General features: G+C 49.2%; 1 protein-coding gene across 2 annotated transcripts in view; it reads right to left on the bottom strand.

Annotated features, from left to right (window-relative positions):
* Positions 1-18,361, bottom strand: part of Rab6b (RAB6B, member RAS oncogene family) — a 65,725-nt gene that overhangs the window by 25,047 nt on the left and 22,317 nt on the right. For both annotated transcript variants that reach the window (XM_028756770.1, XM_028756771.1), the window contains exon 2: positions 13,352-13,410. In XM_028756770.1, coding sequence (XP_028612603.1) covers positions 13,352-13,410 — 59 coding nt within the window. The remainder of the gene's footprint in view (positions 1-13,351; positions 13,411-18,361) is intronic.

The raw sequence follows: 18,361 nt of genomic DNA, 5'->3' as shown, positions 1-18,361 counted from the left end.
AAGAGCCATCCCTAATCTCGTAGCTGTCCCTCTCTAAGACCTGTTCTGGCCACTCGTTCGAATCTGAATCTGAAACATCCCATAGGTTCACGTTTTGAAGGCTTGTTCTCCAGCTGGCAGTGTTAACTTGGAGAGCAGCGGAACCTTTCAGAATGGGATCTGCCTAGTGGAAGCAATTGGGTGGGGGTGGGCTTTGAAGGTTACACAAAGTCCCTGGCCTTGCTCTTTCCTGACCTGCCTCAGTGACATGAGGTGCCTCTACTCCATGCTGCTACTGCTGGATAGACTTTGAAAAACCAGGAGCTGGAAAGAGTCTTTCTTTCTTCAAGTTGTTTCTCTCAGGACAATGCAAAAGTGAGAAGCAGAGAGCTGGTCCCAGTAAAATGGCAATGTTCAGACAGCTAATATTACCAGGTGGTTTACAAGCCTTTGAAACTGGCTTGTGAGAGGAATTTGCAACAGTTTAACGATGTGGACTCTAAGGCTCCAGATCCACTGTTCCGGAGGCTCAGAACACCTACAACAATATGAACAACTAAGATCACATCCACGTGGTCTCAGGGAGGAACAAAGACTCCACTGGACACTGGACTCTAGAGGCCACTGGAGTCTGACGAAGAACTTATCTACATTTTACCCATGACCTGAAAGTTTGAGTGAAGTAGAATTCAAAGGTAATAGAGAAAATGAAAAGCAACCAACATTCAGCCTGCTACTGGTATGGTTCTGGATGGCTACGTTTACAGTGAGACTCTGGAACAAAATGCAGAGAAGTTTCAAGATGTGGGATTTGGCCCTGAAAGGAAGGTGAAGATGGTTAAGGCTGTGGATAAGAGAAGTAGGGTCGAAGCCTCGGGTTACTGTGCAGACATGGCCAAGTCCAAGAACCACACCACACACAACCAGTCCCGCAAATGGCACAGAAATGGCATCAAGAAACCCCGGTCACAAAGATATGAGTCTCTTAAGGGGGTTGACCCCAAGTTCTTGAGGAACATGCGCTTTGCCAAGAAGCACAACGAGAAAGGCCTGAAGAAGATGCAGGCCAACAATGCAAAGGCAGTGAGTGCACGCGCAGAGGCCATCAAGGCCCTTGTGAAGCCTCAGGCCATCAAGCCCAAGATGCCAAAGGGCCCCAGCCACAAACTCAGCCGCCTGGCTTTCATTGCTCACCCCAAGCTTGAGAAGTGGATTTGAAGCTACATGGCCAAGGGTCGTAGGGTCTGCCAACCAAAGCCCAAGGTTCAAACCAAGGCAGAGGCCAAAGCTCCAGCTAAGGCCCAGGCTGCAGCTCCAGCCCAGGCTCCCAAAGGTGCCCAGGCACCTGTGAAGGCCCCATAGAAAAGGCTTCTGCCAACGTGAAGACAGATGGACTGCCGTGACACACCTACCCACACACTATTTGCAGATGACCAGTGTCCTACGCTGTTTTTACAAATAAACTCGAGGCAAGAAAAAAAAAAAAAGAGAGAAGTAGGGTCAGGGCAGGCTACTGATGTTAAAGCCATCAGCATCATTAAGAAGATGGCCACCTGGCACCGGGGCAACAGAGCAGGTGAGCTAAGAATCTGTCCCCATCCTAGAGGCTCCAGGGTATGAAACAGAAGACTAATCAATTAGACGCTTAACATACTTTCCTTCAGAAGGAGACTGTATTTTGAAGAGTCACCAAGGTGCTCTGATGAAAAGGGGCCACCTAAGGAGATGGGTTTCTAGGTTCTGGTTCAGCTACTCGGGTACTCAGAAGCCAAGGCAGCCATAATTGAAGGGGTCCCCGCTGGCAGCAGACTTCGGACTTACCCATCTGGTGCTATTTTTCAGGTATAAATGTAAATGATTATTTTACATTGTTTATATTATTATTCAGGCAGAATGTAAATTATGGGGTCACAGAGACTTGCATCTAGATTCTTAAGGAACACCGGTGTGTGAGACCAAACAATGTACCCCAGATTCTGGACATGGATGCAGAAAGCTTAATGTTTTTCCCTGCTGGCTGCTGGTCCTACTTTTGTCCAATCGTGAAGGCATTCTTACTTCACAGAGGATCACAGACTGTTTTGAGGATCAGTGGAGACTTTGGACTTGGACTATTAGTCAGTGTTGAGACTGTGAGGCTTCTTGAAATTTGAATAATCAGGTCTTTGTATTTTAAGGTGACCAGGAGCCTTTGGCAACCAGGATGGATTGTTATGGTTTGACTCTAAGTGCCTCTCACAGGGTTAGGTTTTGAGTATTTGTTCTGCAGCTGGTGGTACTATTTGAAGAGAGTTTGGAACCTAGCTGGTGGAAACGGGACACATAGGGAGGGCGTCTGGCATGGACCCCAGATTATAACTGGTTCTTGCTCTCTCCACTTCAGGGTCTACTGTGGTATGATGAGCCTCCACCACAAGCTGGCACTGCCACAAACCCTGCTGCACCTTCCCTGCCATGAAGGACTGAGCTCCTCTGAAACCATGAGCCAAAATAAACCTTTCTTTCTATAAATTGTTTCCGTCAGGTAACTTAATCCCAACAGCATAAAAAATATAATTCACCAACCATGCAGCCCACTTAACCACTGTGAATCTTCTCAAAGCTCTGCATGAAACAGTATGGGTGTCACCTCTGGGTGTCTGAGCCATCTTTTCTCTTAAGCTCTGATGTCACAGTTTTTCTTTTGTTGAGAGCTGAGCAGACTGTTATCAGGCTATTCTGATTTATAGACAAATTCAAGAAACAACAATGCACCAGCACATAAGAGAGACCACAGGCTGCTGAACCATGGAGGATTACATACAGTCTCTGGGGAAGCCAAGAGGACTGGGTGAAGGCTGCATTCAAATTACCCTGTCCACGAAATAAATGCAGACCGTCTACGCAAAGAAGAGATTTGGATCATAACAGAACAAAACAACAACAAAAAAATCTCAACAGGAACAGACCCCCAGATGACACACATAGTTATGCTTTAAAAGAAAAAAATAGATGTGGGAATGAGTTTCAAGAAATCTGAGAACATCTTGAAACAATCAAGACAGCGCTGAGGGAAGGCAGAGACAAAGTCTAGGCAGTGCCACCTCTTGTGGTTGCACCTGACCCATCCTCACCCCCTTCTCACCACTCCCACTGCTCCCTCGTCCGGACTGAACGTCCCACACGAGTAACCTCAGCAGCACCTTAACTGGCTTCCCTGTCCTCAACACTGCCTTGTAAATCACCTTCACGCAGCAGGCAAGGTCATTTTTGAGTTTAAAATTAATGTCGTTAGGGATGCGGAGGGGTAGCTCAGCAGTTAAGGTCACTTGATTCTCTTGCAGGGGACCCAGGTTCAGTTCCTAGCACCCACAGGGCAGCTTACAACTCTCCATAGCGCTTGTTCTGGGGAAATGCAGACCACTCAACCATGAAATAAAGGTAAATGAATCTTAAGAAACAAAACAAATAATTAGAAAAAAAAATACTCTGTTCCTCCTTACAGCTCCCAGGAAACAGTCTAAGCACCTGTGGTTGACTGTTCAAGGCCCACCACTGCTTTTTATGACCCCGTCCTCCTCTTAACTAGCTTGACTTTATACCAGGGAATAATGCTGTTTAGAATTCATATGTTGTGATGGTTTGTACATGCTTGGGCCAGGTGTGGCACTATTAGAAGGTGTGGCCCTATCAAAGTAGGTGCTTCACCGTGGGCATGGGATTAAATACCTTAATCCTAGCTGCCTAGAAGCCAGTCTTCTCTTAGAGGCCTGCAGATGAAGATGTAGACCTCTCAGCTCCTCCTGCACCATGCCTGCCTGGATGCTGCCATGTTCCCACCTTGATGATAAAGAACTAAACCTCTTAACCTGTAAGTCAGCCCCATTAAATGTCCTTATAAGAGTTGCCTTGGTCATGGTATCTGTTCACAGCAGTAAAGCCCTAAGACTCATGTTACTCTGCATTTATTTGTTTATTTTTGTATGTGTTTGTGCATGTATGCATGCAATGGCTTTTGTGTGGAGTTCAGGGGACAATTTGCAGGAGCTGGTTCTCTCCCTCCACTATGTGTATCTGGAGATCAAATTCAGGTCACCAGGCTTGGCAGCAAGTACCGTTACCTACTGAGTCAGTCTACAGACCTTACCCATGTCAGCTTCTGTGTCTCTCTTCTGATGCTGTCCCTCCTGTGAAATGCTCTTCCACAGTCAGACTTCTTCAGAATTTGAGATGCTTCCCCCCAAATCAGATTCTCAACTCCCAGGCCAGCCCAGAAGTTATTCAACACTTTCTCTACCAAATCGGAAAGGTCTCAGACTCCCTGATCTCTGCCACTGGTGAGTGACGTGAGGATTCTTAGCATGTAGCTTGTTGATTGTGAGTTTCAGATTCACCCCAGGAGCTTTTTAAACAGATTCCTGAGCCCATTCAGGTAGATACAAGCACAGGCTCTGAGTGTCAGAATTACAGACAAGTTCTCAGATCAGTCACTTGATCAGTGAAGTGTGCTGATAACTGCTCAGTGCTGTGATCCGGGTCTTCAGAGGCTGTGGTCTCCAGGGCCACAGACTGATAATTCCAAAGCTGTCACTGCGCCTTGAAGCTGTCACTGTGTTTCCCTGGAGTCAAATCCTATCTGGCTCCCGACTGTCAGAAAGTGGTAATCACTGGCCATAACGGCTCTGCAGAGCCCTCTTAAGAGAGAGCTCATTTGCATGTTAGTAGAAATAAATAAAGTGATCCTCAAAGGACAGAGGAGAAAGGGCTTGAAATAGAGACCTGGCTGGGGCTCCATGATCAGAACATAGCTCTAACTCCTGGGCACCATCTATTTCCCAGACATGAGGCCCAGCAGCCGGCCCCTCACCACAGCCAGCTGGAACCTGTCTCTCCCAGAAGGGCAGATTTTCAGAGAAGGTGGTCATGGCCTTCCATGGGCAGCTTCTTTGTGGCAGATGGTGTAAATAATTAACAGTCAAGCCACTTCACTTCACTCTTGAGTGCCTACTGTGTGTTGTAAAAAAAAAAAAAAATCCCTGTTCTCTGCCCCTAAGGAGCTTCTGACTTGGCGGGAAAGATGAATATAGAAACTGTCACTTGCAGCAAACGGAGAGGAAGAACCAGTGTGGAAGGGCTGAAGGCCCAGAGCGGCAGGCCTCGATTGCTTGGAGTCTTGTGGAAATGTGGAGCGGATAGGCAAGCCCTCAGTGCATAGGACCTTCCAGTAGGCAGCGGCTGGGGAATGGTGGGGGATGGGAGGTTTGGGGAGGAGCATCTTGAAGGAATGAAGAGGACTCTGGTTCTCATCATAGGAGGCCGTCTAACCATCTCGATGATTAATGCTATTAACTCTGAACCAACTAGAACAAACCGATGATGAAGGCATCAGAAAGTGCTGGTAAAAACTTGGATTCATAAAGAAACCCAGACAATCATACCAACTGGAAAATGAGAGGAGAGAACATGAAGCCACAATTGACAAGAAGTATAGAAAAATCCTAGACATGAGAAAGCCACAGAAGGGACGCGGCGGTCTATATATAAATGCTGTCCAACACTGGATAACCAGAGAAGACCCCAAGTATTCTGCCCAAGGTCAGAAACAAAACAAAACTATAAACGGAAGATGCAGTTGCTGCCCAGCACAGGGGACAGAGCTGAGAATCAGGGTCTAAACAACTATTAAAACAAAGAAACAAGCACTCAAAGCTGCAACCAGAATCCAGAGTCACAAACAAATGTGCAGGATGTAATCTCAACTGAGTAGACACATGAAGTGACAGGAAGATGTAAACCATACCCAAGGAAAACAAAAAATGAGGCTCAACCCTGAGTGGACTCAGACACTGAAAACAGGAAGAAATATTGTAAGATTGCTAATATTATTATGCCCAAATACAGAAGGTTGTGTTCCTAACAAAGACACAAATAATGGGCTGGCAAGATGGCTTAGCAGGTAAAGTTGCTTGCCACAAGCCTGACCACCTTGGTTTGGTCTGGGAACCCTCATGGCAGAAATGGGAAAGTTAACTCCGCAAGCTGTCCTCTGACACCCACACATATGTCACGACACGCACCTCTCCACACACACACACACACACACACACACACACACACACACGAGTTCATGGGCAGCACACACACAGGCACGCACACAAGTATAATACAGAAGCTTTTAAAAATCAGAGTCAAATCAATGAGTACCAACCAAAAGATAAAATCTTGAGAACAGCCAGAGGAAAATGGCACTCGGTACCCAAGGTCATAACGACAGGGATGGTAATGACGGTGGATAGCAAGCAGAGCTGGAATTTTAAATCAGGCAAAACATGTTCTTGAAATGTGCAGATAAACTAAAAGCATCTTTTAAATGAATGGGGAGAAAGAGTCTATGTTAAAGAGGTACCTTAGCCTGAAAGAAAATGGTGTTAACAGGACCTGGGTCTTTAGGAAGGACCAAGGGCATAGGTAAAGGCAGGGGAATGTTGTAGGAGAGAGTGCCTTGAAATATGAAGCCATGTATTTCTTTCAGAAAATGGAAAATGGTTGGGTCCGATGGCTGCTCTGGGGGACTTGAGGAGAGGACCTGGGGAAGCCAGGGGATTGGATGAAGTGAAACTTCAGAAGGACTTCCTAATAGCGGGCAGTCTAGAAAGGTCATTCTGGTTATGCAGTATGGCCTCAGAGTCTCTGCTCAGGATGAACAGAAACAGCGAGGAAGTATGTACTCTGGGGAAAGGTTTCCTTTCCCAGTCTCTAGTGACACATTAAAGGCTCTGTTGAGTCCTGCACTGGAGAGACAGGAATTGTTTCTTTCCTAATCTGCCATACTCCCCACTCCTCAGGAACCTTTGCTGTCCTAGTCCTCATCAACACCCCAAGGATCTGGCATTCCCAGGGCTTCAGCAAAGGCGGAGCGTCAGAAAGGTGGATCTGAGAAGAGGCAGCGGCCCTCTTCAGCTGTGCCAAGGAGTCATGGTCAAAGTAGCTTCTCTGTTCTTTGTTTTATCTTATGAGGTATGAAACAATTTCTGATGGTAACTGCTCCACAGGGGATGAGATATCAAGAAATACGGACAATAGACATGTGCCTGGGGAATCCTCTGTCAGTCTAGAAGCCCCATGATCCCCTCACACAGCAGTGCTTACTCTGCCTGTACTGTGTGATGTCTCCTCTGAAGGAGACTGCCGTGTAGTCTACTGTGATATGTGGCCCTGAACCTGGCAATGCTAATTTATTCCTTTGCGCTTGCAAACAGCACCGCCTGTGAAAAATGGCAGCCACTTTATTTTACACATGCAAAGAATATTAACAAGCACAGATCTCCTCCCACCCGTTATCTTCCTCCGAGTGTGGTATTAAATAGTATCAACAGGGGTTTCAACGATGGCATGTGCAATGCTTTCCGCTGCACAGAACTTCCACCAGCACATCCCAGCGAGAAGATCTCCGAGCAAGAAGATCTTCCCTACGGCACTTGTTGAAATCTTCTTAGCTCTGTGCATTTATTACGAAATATAAATTTGCATCCACATTCTGACAAGATACAGCAATAAAGTCTACAGAGGAAATCTGCATGGCAATTTGCATAAATTGACTCCAGCATTTATTTCTTCTGGGGAAGAGAATGAAAAGGCAAGTATGTGTGTCTTCTTTTTGCCTTGGCTGGGCCTGAGCCCAGTGCTGGAGAGAAGCATCCGTAAATGGCAGAAAGCAGCTGGGCATGACAAGTCCTTCACAATGACTCTGCTGTTCTCTCTGCACAGCCAACCATCAGACCAAAGTAGCCGGGTAAAGTTATGCAAATTAATGCAAATGAGCCTGGTAAACTTAAAGATTCAGCCCTAAAAGTGGTTGCTTTGTAGGGAGGATCTCACAGCCTCTGGGAAACATGTAGGGCCAGGTCATTGGCAGCCAATGCCAACTGCTCAGTTAGTGCCCTGGAGGAGGTGACAGTGGCTCCCAAGGTCACAGAGCAGGCACCTGGCTTTTCAATGTCACAATCTGTCCGGTGGTTACTTTTCTCCTTATGAAGAATGGCTGCCCAGTTTGTAATTTTGTATGTGTGTGTGTATACACAATAACATATATTCATATACACACATGAATATATGTTATTGGTTCTGTTCCTCAGAATATTAATACAGAAAACACCTTGCTACCCAATCCCTGGGTGGTCATGGTACTCACATCACGAGAAATATCACTGTTGTCAACCAAGTCCTTGCCCATTCACCCTCCCCCCAGTAGAGGCTGAGCCTGTGAAAAATAGTGTTAGTCCCTTGGGTGTGTGGTCCAGACAAGCCAGGGATTGACGACTGCTGGAGAGGGCAGGAAGGCCACCTGGAGAAAAGAGTGGAGCCAGTGGGAGATGAGGAGGATTTGCTCCAGTCACAGAGGAGAGAGGAAAAGGGCATGCAGAAGTAGGATGCAAGGCTGAGGTGTAGGGATCCAGCATGGTGTGTGTGTGTTGCATTAATATGTGTGTGCTGGTGCATGCGTATGTGCATGTGCGTGCATGTGCGTGTGTGAGTGTATGTGTGTGTATCTGCATGTGAGTGTATGTGTGTATACGCATATGTGTATTCACCTTGAGGAGGAAGCATAGCTTGTCAGGTAAGAGGCCAGTTACTGCACTGTGTCAGGGAAAAGTCTCTGTGGTCACAGCAAGAAGACATAATGAGGAAAAGACAGGAAACAGAAATAAAAACCAAGGCTTTGGGTACCATGTGAGGTGACAGAGAGCTTCTCCCTGCGTACAGATGCATGCTGTGTCCACTTCCAGAGACCAGAGGAGAATCCATACCTATCCATCCACCACATCTCCTCAGATCTCATGAAGAGAGAGGCCAGACGGAAATCTTGAAGCCCTATAACAAAGAGCACCTGAGGCCACTAGAAGCTGTCAATGGCAAGGAGAATGCCCACCAACCCCTCAGAACCTCCAAAAAGAGCAGGTCTCTCTTGTATTTGTTTCACCCTCAGGCCCCCAGGAAGGTGAGGTTAGACTACACTCCTATTGTTTGAAACTACTCAGCTTGTGGTAATTTGTGATGGCAGCCCCAAGAATGAGTGTGGGAAGCCCTAGGGCAGAACAGATGCCTTGGCGTGAGGATCAGCTGTAGGCAAGAGACCTCAGGAGATCTGAGCCTGCCAGAAAGACCTTCCTAGGAACCCCCTTCAGAGTCTGAAATACTTTTCCACCTCACAAGTGTCCTCTGAGAGCAGCCCTTCAGCACGTGGGCCTCTCCCCGAGGCAGCCCATTAGAACTGTGGTGTTCTAACTTGTATCCTGGTGTGAATGACAGGAGGGGCCATGGGCTCCCAGCATTAAGTTCTCATCACTTATCAGTTTTGCAAGATGCTAAGGCCTGAGCAGCCAGCTTTGCAGACAGGAAAAGAGAGCCTGGGAGAGCCCCCACTAGGCATTGATTTTCCAACCTCAGCCAGGAGGGACCTCAGAGGACCATGCCTCCTATTATCAGGGTTCCTTCACACAGCTGACCCTCCCAGGGCCACAGAGTTTCCTGGGTGTGTGTTGGTATGGGTGGGGGAGGGCACACCAAGAGCCACCTCTTATTACAACAAGGTATGTCCAGATTCTCCCCCCCCCCCATAGAATTTGAAGGTAACCTCTTGTTTGCATTTCCTCCAGGCTCCACCCAACAGTTACCTAGCAACTGCCAGGTATGAGCCTGGCTTGCTATAAAAAGACTGTGCCCCCCCTCTCTCTCGCCTCTCCCCTTCTTTCTCCTATCTTTCGGTCCTCTGTCCCCTTTCTCTGCCTCCATCCCCTCTCCACAACCCCTTCTCATGCAAATAAACTTCATTTTATACTAGACCCATTGTATGGCTGGTACCTTGGTGGGGGTGCCTCAACATGGGTGCACTAAGGCACCCCCTTCCGCCGCATCATGCTACCACATTACAAAACATATTACCTCTTAGTTGGGGTTTTACGTGAAGGAATCATCACAGACATAATTCCCTCTGATTGAGACTTGGTTTTCCACCAAGTGAAAACTGTGTAAGTGAATCAGTTTGTATGGTGTGATTAGGCAGGGTGGCGAGACACTGCAGAGTACACGTGTTAGCGGAGAATATGGTGTGTGTGTGTGTGTGTGTGTGTAACTGCCAGGTAAGTAGAGGAAGAAGACGTGCTCCTCAAAGGGCTGTAAAAGTGGCAGCTCACCAGGGTCCACAAATAGAAACTGAGAGGTTCAGGTGAGGACTTCTAGCCTACCATACTCAGGGCCTCATGGTGGCCCCTTGGGGCCTCTTGCTCTACACCAAGGTGGAACCGACTGTGACTGAGGATGGGCCCTGCCCTCTCTGTCCACTGAGGGCAGGCCAGGCTCTTCAGCCAGGCGCCTTTCATCTGCTCCTTTTTGGTAGGCCATCTCCTACAGCATACAGCTGTCTTTTGTCAGAATGAGTGAATGGGAGGAGAGGACGGGGCCTGGAGACACGAGGAGAGAGAGGGAACGCAGTTCTGGGAGCTGACTGAGCAGGTCTACATTCTGTCATGATGTTCTGCTGCTGGAACAGACAGGATATTGGTGGGAGGGTGACAGGCATGGCCACTGTCACTATGCAGTAGGACAGCCTGAGAGGAAATACATTTCATCTCCTAGGGTCCCTGGGGACTTTACCTACTTCCCATACATCTCTGCTGCTATGCTCAGAAAAAGAAAACAAAGTCTGTTCTCCTCCATCTCCAGAGGATTAAGTCAAGCAACCACGTGTCTCTCTCTCTGTGTGTGTATTTGTGTATATGTGTGTGTGTGTGTGTATGTCTGTGTGTATGTCTTTGTGTGTGTGTGTGTATGTTTGTGTGTCTGTGTATGTTTTTGTGTGTCTTTGTGTGTGTATGTTTTTGTGTGTGTCTTTGTGTATGTGTGCATGTGTATGTCTTTGTGAGTGTGTCTTTGTGTACATGTGTGTGCTTGTGTGTGTCTATGTGTGTATGTGTATATATCTTTGTGTGTGTGTGTGAGAGAGAGAAAGAGAGAGAGAGAGAGAGAGAGAGAGAGAGAGAGAGAAAGTGGGCCCAGCCTCTCAGCCTAATTACTGCTCTAAAGGGCTTAAGGAAAGGATTTCCACCTGAGGCTGTAAAGAAACCAAGTCAGGCAATTCTACCACACATGAGGGGACAGCAGTGTCTGTTCTGTGATCTCCATTGACCCACTGTGACAGTGGACCTGGGAGGTGCGCAGTCTGATGGCACCAGTCAACTGAGGCAAGCAGACATTACTGTGCCTGTAGGCACCTATGACACCATCTCTGGCCAGGCCTCGTGTGGTGATGGCTCCAAGAAGACCCTGGACTTGGTACATCCCAAAACACATGTGAGGACCAGGAGGGCAGAGGAGTAGCCCTAGACTTGAGGGGCCCATCTAGCCTTCAGGACCACATGCTACAGCCAAAGTCATCGGGAGCTGGTACAAGTGGCAGAGCCTCTGCACTCGGGGCAAACGCTTGCCCAAGCTTCAGGCACTGGAAGAATTTTCAGAGCAGAGAGAGCAGAGCCAGGACAATGACAGGAGCTGAGGCTCAGGCTATGCCAGTGCCACCACACAGACAGCAGCAGGTAAAGCCTGACTTGAGTGACAAGTGTCAGGTGACGAGGGTGACAGTGGGGCGGAAGGGAGGTAAAATTTCAAAGGTAATTTGTCCACTGCTGCTAAGAGTCTCAATGTTGTGCCATTGTAAAACAGGAAGGTCACTAAAGAAATCAAGCAGGAGCCAGGTGTGGTGCAGGCAGAAAGACCCAGAGATAAAGGTCATTCTTAGCTACCCCCCAAAGATTCAAGGCCAGCTGGAGCCACATGAGTCTGTGTGGAAAAGGGAAAGGGAAAAGTCAACTAATAAAAACACGAGCGTGTGGTCAGGCGCACACACACATTCATGTGTGTGTGCGCACAGAGCACAATGGGAGACTTTAGGAGGGAGTCTGTTAGGGATGTCACCTCTGCTCCACAGTCAGATCAAAGTGATGCAAAGTCCTGGCTTGGGGGAGGACACAACAGTACGACCAGCATCAATGTCCCAAAGGCCTGTATGGTACCACATACACCACTCTGACGAACCCAGAGTCTCCTGCCCTTCCCCATAGGCAATCCTTCTGGAGTCCACGTGATATAGGAATCCAGTCCACCCATTGCAGAATGGAACAGGAACTTGAGGGAAACAGTAAGGGGGCCCTCGGAGGGCATCTTAGACAAGGATGACTGCACCAGGGCACTGACAGAAGGATGGACAAGCAAACAGGGAAACGAGAGCACGGTAAAGCGGCTCCACACCCAGCGGCAGGGAGCGGCATCTTGGAACAGCTGCCCCAGTGAATCTATAAATACTTGTCCTTGAGAATGTGTTGACAAAGGGATTCTACATTCAAACAGTCGCTGCTGCATCTGCTTTCAGCAGACTGAAGCCCTGGGCTGAGGGAAGAGCCCCGACAAGCAATGGACAAGCAGTGCTGAGTGAGAGCAGTTCGCCTGTCTAAACAACCCAGCTCTGCTTGAAACCACACGCCCCCTTTCCCAAGTACTAGCTACTAACATGTCTGGGAGCTAGTATCCCACAGGACCCACAGCCTGGAGAAGTGAACGGAGAACTGTCTATAGTCAAAGGTGGGGGCTGGGACAACAACTTTGGCAAAATGCTTTAGCTGTGAAGAAATTCACTTGGATACCGCCCCCTCCACCACCACTGATACCAAACAGATTTGTCTCTCTCTGCCCCTCATGAATTCGGTTTGGGGTCACCTATGGGTCTGTGGCTGAGCCCAGGCCACCATTCCCAAACCAGGATCCCCAAAGGTCTTGACGCCCACACAGGGCAGGGTCAACTAACCTCCCACACCTCTCTGTGGCAGGGTGACCTTCAGCAATTGGGATGGGATGGGGGCTGAGTGTGTGTGAAGTCCAGGAATGTGAGCATGTACATGCACAGGCGTGTGAGAGTCCACGTGTGGTCTGGGGTATGTGTATGTAAAGCCCAGCCAGTGTGACCACTCCTGAGGTCACCCTCTCTAACTGCTCCTGGGTTTCATCTTGTCCTCTTCTGCCTGCCCTACAAAATAATCAAATGTTGTAATGTTTCCAACCTGCCTTTCTAAAAGGTCCCCTCTCGGGTTTTGATATTTGTCCCCCCCCCCCAAACAAAAAGGTTTCCTTTTCAGCATCTAGATTCTAAGCTCATTTCTTGCATAGGCCTAGTACTTAGGATGGTATTCCTTCAAAGGAATAAGATGCCTTAGAAATCTGGACCGGCCCCACTCTGAGCGCAGTGATCCGTGGAGGCAGGCTGGCAGTGGGCTCCAGACAGGTCCACAGGCAGAGACAGAGACAGGGGAGCTGGAGAGGGGAGCGTGGCAAGTGGGGATCTCACCTGGTAGGTGTTGTCGAAGCTGTCATACATGAATCTCGTGATGAGAGACGTCTTCCCGACTGCAAGGCAGAAAGGAGAGAGAGATTCAGCTGTAAGGCGAGTCTATGGCCAAGCTCTTCTAAATACGAGCACTTGAAAGGCTGGCTTATAAGCACCACAGAAAGGGGAGAAGCGCCGGGCGGTGGTGGCGCACGCCTTTAATCCCAGCACTTGGGAGGCAGAGGCAGGCGGATTTCTGAGTTGGAGGCCAGCCTGGTCTACAGAGTGAGTTCCAGGACAGCCAGGACTATACAGAGAAACCCTGTCTTGGGAAAAAATAAAAAAATAAAAATAAAAAAAATAAAAAGAAAGGGGAAAAGCATACCCCAAGAAAAAGACCCCAAGTCAAGGTGCTCAAGAGAGCTCTAGGGGAACACACTTGTCATACGCCAGGCTGTCACAGAGAAGTTACCCTTTCTCCAGTTCCTACCACCCAAATCCAGTCTGTCCTGACCCCAGGTACCAGCTGACATGAGATAACAACAGAATGCTCTTCTCACCGCTTCCTGTGAGCCCTTGAACAGACCGTCTGACCACTCATCGGCTCAAGGGAGACTCTCTTTGGTTCCCATTTATTCAACTTAAACATTGGTGAGAAAGGGGCGGGGGAAGGCAGACTTTTTTCAGGTCTCAAGGGCAAGTCTCGTCCCCACAGAGTGTGCCTGACTGAAGGTCCAGCTCAATACTGGCCCGTTAGCACCTTTAGATCCCATTGTGTAATTGACAAGAGGAGCCCCAAATACTGTGACAAATACTGTGACAACTGCAGGCTAACCCACACATCTGTAAACTCCTTAAATGGGACAGAAATGTCCCCAACGGAAAACTGCTAGTGCTAGTATGGCTGAGAAGCCAAGAGTCTCTTGGGAGACCCATAAATGCTGCTAATTTCCCAAATTGCAGGGGTTGGCTTCTGACACAACCCTGTGTGGGTCCTCTGGGACATGGTGGTGACAAGAATGCCAACTGCTGTACTTCCAGCCATCTGGGAGAGGAAGAAGGGACATTTGTTAGGTCATTACATGGAACTCTTCTCTCCTCTGCCCTACCAGGACTCAGCCACAGTCCAGAGAGATGGTGAAGGGAGCTGCAGAAGATAAGTACTCCTGACAGGGAACACAAAGGTCCCTAAGGCCTTTCTGCCCTGTCCACTGTCTAGCAGGCCATCCCCAGGCTGGGACTAGTGGAATGGCTAGTCACTGTCTGGGCAGGGCAGGTCAACCCAATGGGCTCCATGAATAGGCTCTTTGCTGGGCCTAAATCTACGGTGCACAGCATTTAACAGACAAGTGTAATCATTCCTGACAGCCAACAGCGGCCAAAGACAGGCAGTCACCTGACCAGAAGCCTCTGACAGACTAGGTTTGAGCTGCAGCCAAAAGACCCCACATCTGACCCAGCAGAGATGAAATCCTACTGGGGCACTTATTAGCTGTGTCACCTTGAGGTGGTCACCACTCCTCTGGACCTCAGTTCCTCATTGTAACATAACGAAGATGTCAGAGAATGTTAATTAGTGAGAAGGTCATAAGATGAACGGTTCGCAGAAAATGCTAAAGAGAAGAGGTGTCAGGTCACTTAAGATAGCAGAGGTAATATCCAGAATGACATACGACGACGACAGGAGAGAAACAAAACAACCAACACTACGGATGTCTAATGAAGAAACTGACGCCTTGTCTTGGGTCGGGGACACAACATGCTTGGAGTGGAATTGGGGGCGGGGACAAAACATGAGTATCTCTGTTTTTCCTAAGCCCTAGTCACTCTACCTGAGCCTATATTAATGAGGTGGTGGTTCCCTAGGTGGCCTCAGGATGGGGCTGTCAGCCCTAAGACCAGAGGGCGGGGGCCCAGAGTCGGTCCAACCTCCAGGGAAGGCAGGCAGGCTGGAGACTGAGTGGCATTGCACCGACAGCACTCAACCAGCTCTGTCTGGTGTGGAGTCCCCGGTAAGAATTCCAGCCAGCCAGGCCCTGCAGAGCTCCCTGGGTTGTGAACACACAGATATGTCTTGTGGGTGGACAGGCTGTGATTCTGTGAGAGAGGGCAGCCATACTGCATTGGGAGCTCACTGACTGGTGAGGCTGGCTAGCTCCAGGCATCTGCCTGACTCTGCCCACCCTCCCCGTCCAGAACTGTGATCACACGTGTGTGGCATCGCCACACCCAGACTGCACGGCAAGCGACCAACTAAGTGAGCTATCACTCCACTGTCCCTCACTGCCACCACTGCAATCTTTTTTGTTTTTTGTTTTTTTTGGTCAATAAAGAATTTATTAAAAATATGATCACCACTGCAATCTTAAGGCGTTTTCTGAGTTTCCGTTCTTGAACCTAAGGGGCACCAGGGAACCTCTGGATTTAGAAATAGCTGATCAGAAGTGTAGATGTCTTGGGGACCCCCTCCCCCAACATTTTCCAGCTTCTGTACTTGGAGACAGTTCCTCACATCTCAGCTTGCCTCATCCTTCCCTGGTTCTCATGCTCCCCAGAGCTCTTATCCCTGCTCTGTATTTCTGATCAGTTTGTTTCTCTACAGCCCCACGTTGACCAAGTTTGGAACTGCAAAGTCTCTGCCCTGAGCCTGGCTTCCGAGGTCTCTGGGCTCAACAGTCTGCGGGGGACTGGACTGCCCTGCTCTGGACACAAAGCCTGAAAATGCTAGCAGACATCAGGAACTGCAGGAAAAGGCATCCTCCACGGCTGTCTTCGGGAATCTCCAGGAGGCCTAAGCACACGGTAAGATGAGGCATTCCCTCTGTTCACTCACACTGGCCTCCGCCACAGCATTGGAGGAAAGAGCCCTGTGCGCATGCGTGGGGAATTCTCGGCCAACTTCACCCCACCATGAAAGGCAAAGGTCCTTCCCTGACCCTTTTTTGCTCTCTACAACAGCCCTGGGTAGAAGGTGCTGGAATCTGGAAATAGTCATGGCAAGGGTCGGGGCAGGGTGCTGAGAGGGGTGGCCGTGGTCAGCATGCACCAGGACAGGCAGTGGGAGGAGGGGCAAGAAATGCTGGTGAACCTCAGCCTTCAGAGAGCCAGCCTCCCACCCGGCTCCATCCTCAAGGTCACCCTGCCGCACTGCTGACAAGGCTCAGGATACACTGCAGCACAGCGGGGCAGGACTTTATTAGAAACAAGCAGGCGAACCACCACCGAGCTCTCTTTACTCTCAGCCCAGGGCTCAGCAACAACACCGGCCACCTCCCTGGCGGGCAGTCCCACGTGATTGAACAGGGAGGTGCATTCTTCTTTCAGCCAAATGAAGATAAGGAAATTCACTCAGGGGCACTGAGGATCCTCCAGAAAGGAGGAAAGGAAACACCCATGGTCCTCTACCTAAGCCAGGCAGGGGATTTGGCACTTGGCTCTCCTCAGGAATTCCTCCATACTACACATTAAGATACCCAAGGTCAAGTTCCCTCCCTCCATCTCCTCTGAGTGAGATTCAAACATTCTCCCTTGAACCCTCCTTGTTACGTAGCTGTTAGGGTCTGTGGACTGCAGCATGGTTATTCTGTACTTTATGGCTAATATCCACTTAAGAGTACAGACCATACTTGTCTTTCTGGATCTGGGTCACCTCACTAAGGATGATATTTTCTAGTTCCATCCATTTGCCTGAAAATTTCACCACATCTTTATTTTTAATAGCTGAGCCTCAGTGGGAGAGGATGCGCTTAGTCCTGCTGAGACTTGATGTGCCAGCCATGGATTGGTACCCATGGGTGGGGGGGGGATTTCCCTTCTTTGAGAAGGGGAGGGGTTAATGGGAGAGGGGCTTGCAAGGGTGGGACTGGGAGGAGAGGAGGGAGGGGGGCTGGGATCAGGAGGAAAAGTGAATAAATAAATTATTGATGAAAAGAAAAAAGATGCCCCAAATCTTAAGTGAACAAGCAGTGAAGAGGAGTACAGCTCTGCCTCCTGTAGAGAGGTCTGGAAGTAGCAGATCCTGGGGTCTGTCAGCAAAGCTGCTGGTGGGAGGGTGGGGTGGGCAGCAAGACCCTGGCAGCGGGAAGAGTGAGCAAATTCGGAGGTTGGGGAGAAAGCATCCACTAAGAAAGTAGGGGAGTGGGCCAGGTTATCACGGGGACCTATGTGGAGGCCCCTCAATCTTACCGAGGCAGTGTGTGAAGGAAAAATGAGAACAATGCTCCCACAGGGAACACTGGAAGCTCCGTGAGGCTGCAGGGTCGACTTAAACAAAAACTCACTCCTCGGGCTGGATATGGAGAGCTACAAGGGGCAGGTGGGAAGGCTAGGCTGCCAAGGGTGTGGCGGCCATATCTGAAGCTTCCAAGGCAGGGAGGGCTCCAGAAGAGGCTTCAGCAGGATATGGATGTACCCAGGGATGGTGGTTCACGATTCCCACCACAGGCAACGGTCCTCATTCCTTATGCCCCCTCAATGCAAGCCTGGCACTCCGTCAGGGGCTGCGTCTAGAGGGTCCTACTCTGGTGACAGAAATGGTTCTGTGTGTGACTGGGGGAGAAAGGGCAGGTCACCTGCCTGTACTGTCCTCCTGTCTGTACCCCCAAAAACTGGGATCTCAGGTTTTTTGAGAGCCCACACCAGCCCACCTGGGTGAGATCACTCTGGTGCTCATGTGACAAGAAACTGAGACCTCCCCCATCTCAGGTCACCTGAGTGCAATGCTGTGTGCCCAGAACCAACTAATACCTACCCTGTTGTGTCCTGCTCCAGTTACAAATCTGAGAACCAGGTGAATATCCTCCTTTGCCTTGGAGCTGAGTTTTGGGTGGTTTAATCCATGGCATGAGATACACAGAGCCAGCTCTGAGCTTTTAAAGGGAGCTCTTACATTGCTCGAGGAGACTGGCTACAGAAGCCACCCAGGAGGTGGGGCTGAAGTCTGGTGAGAGATGGAGCATTTGGAAGGATGCAGGGTCAGCAGGGTGTGTGTGTGTGTGTGTGTGTGTGTGTGTGTGTGTGTGTGTGTGTGTG

Source organism: Grammomys surdaster, unplaced genomic scaffold, assembly GCF_004785775.1.
Source record: "Grammomys surdaster isolate TR1022 unplaced genomic scaffold, NIH_TR_1.0 126131, whole genome shotgun sequence".
Classification (NCBI taxonomy): domain Eukaryota; kingdom Metazoa; phylum Chordata; class Mammalia; order Rodentia; family Muridae; genus Grammomys; species Grammomys surdaster.
The sequence above is the reverse complement of the archived record's forward strand: the minus strand, read 5'-3'. Positions and strand labels throughout refer to the sequence as shown.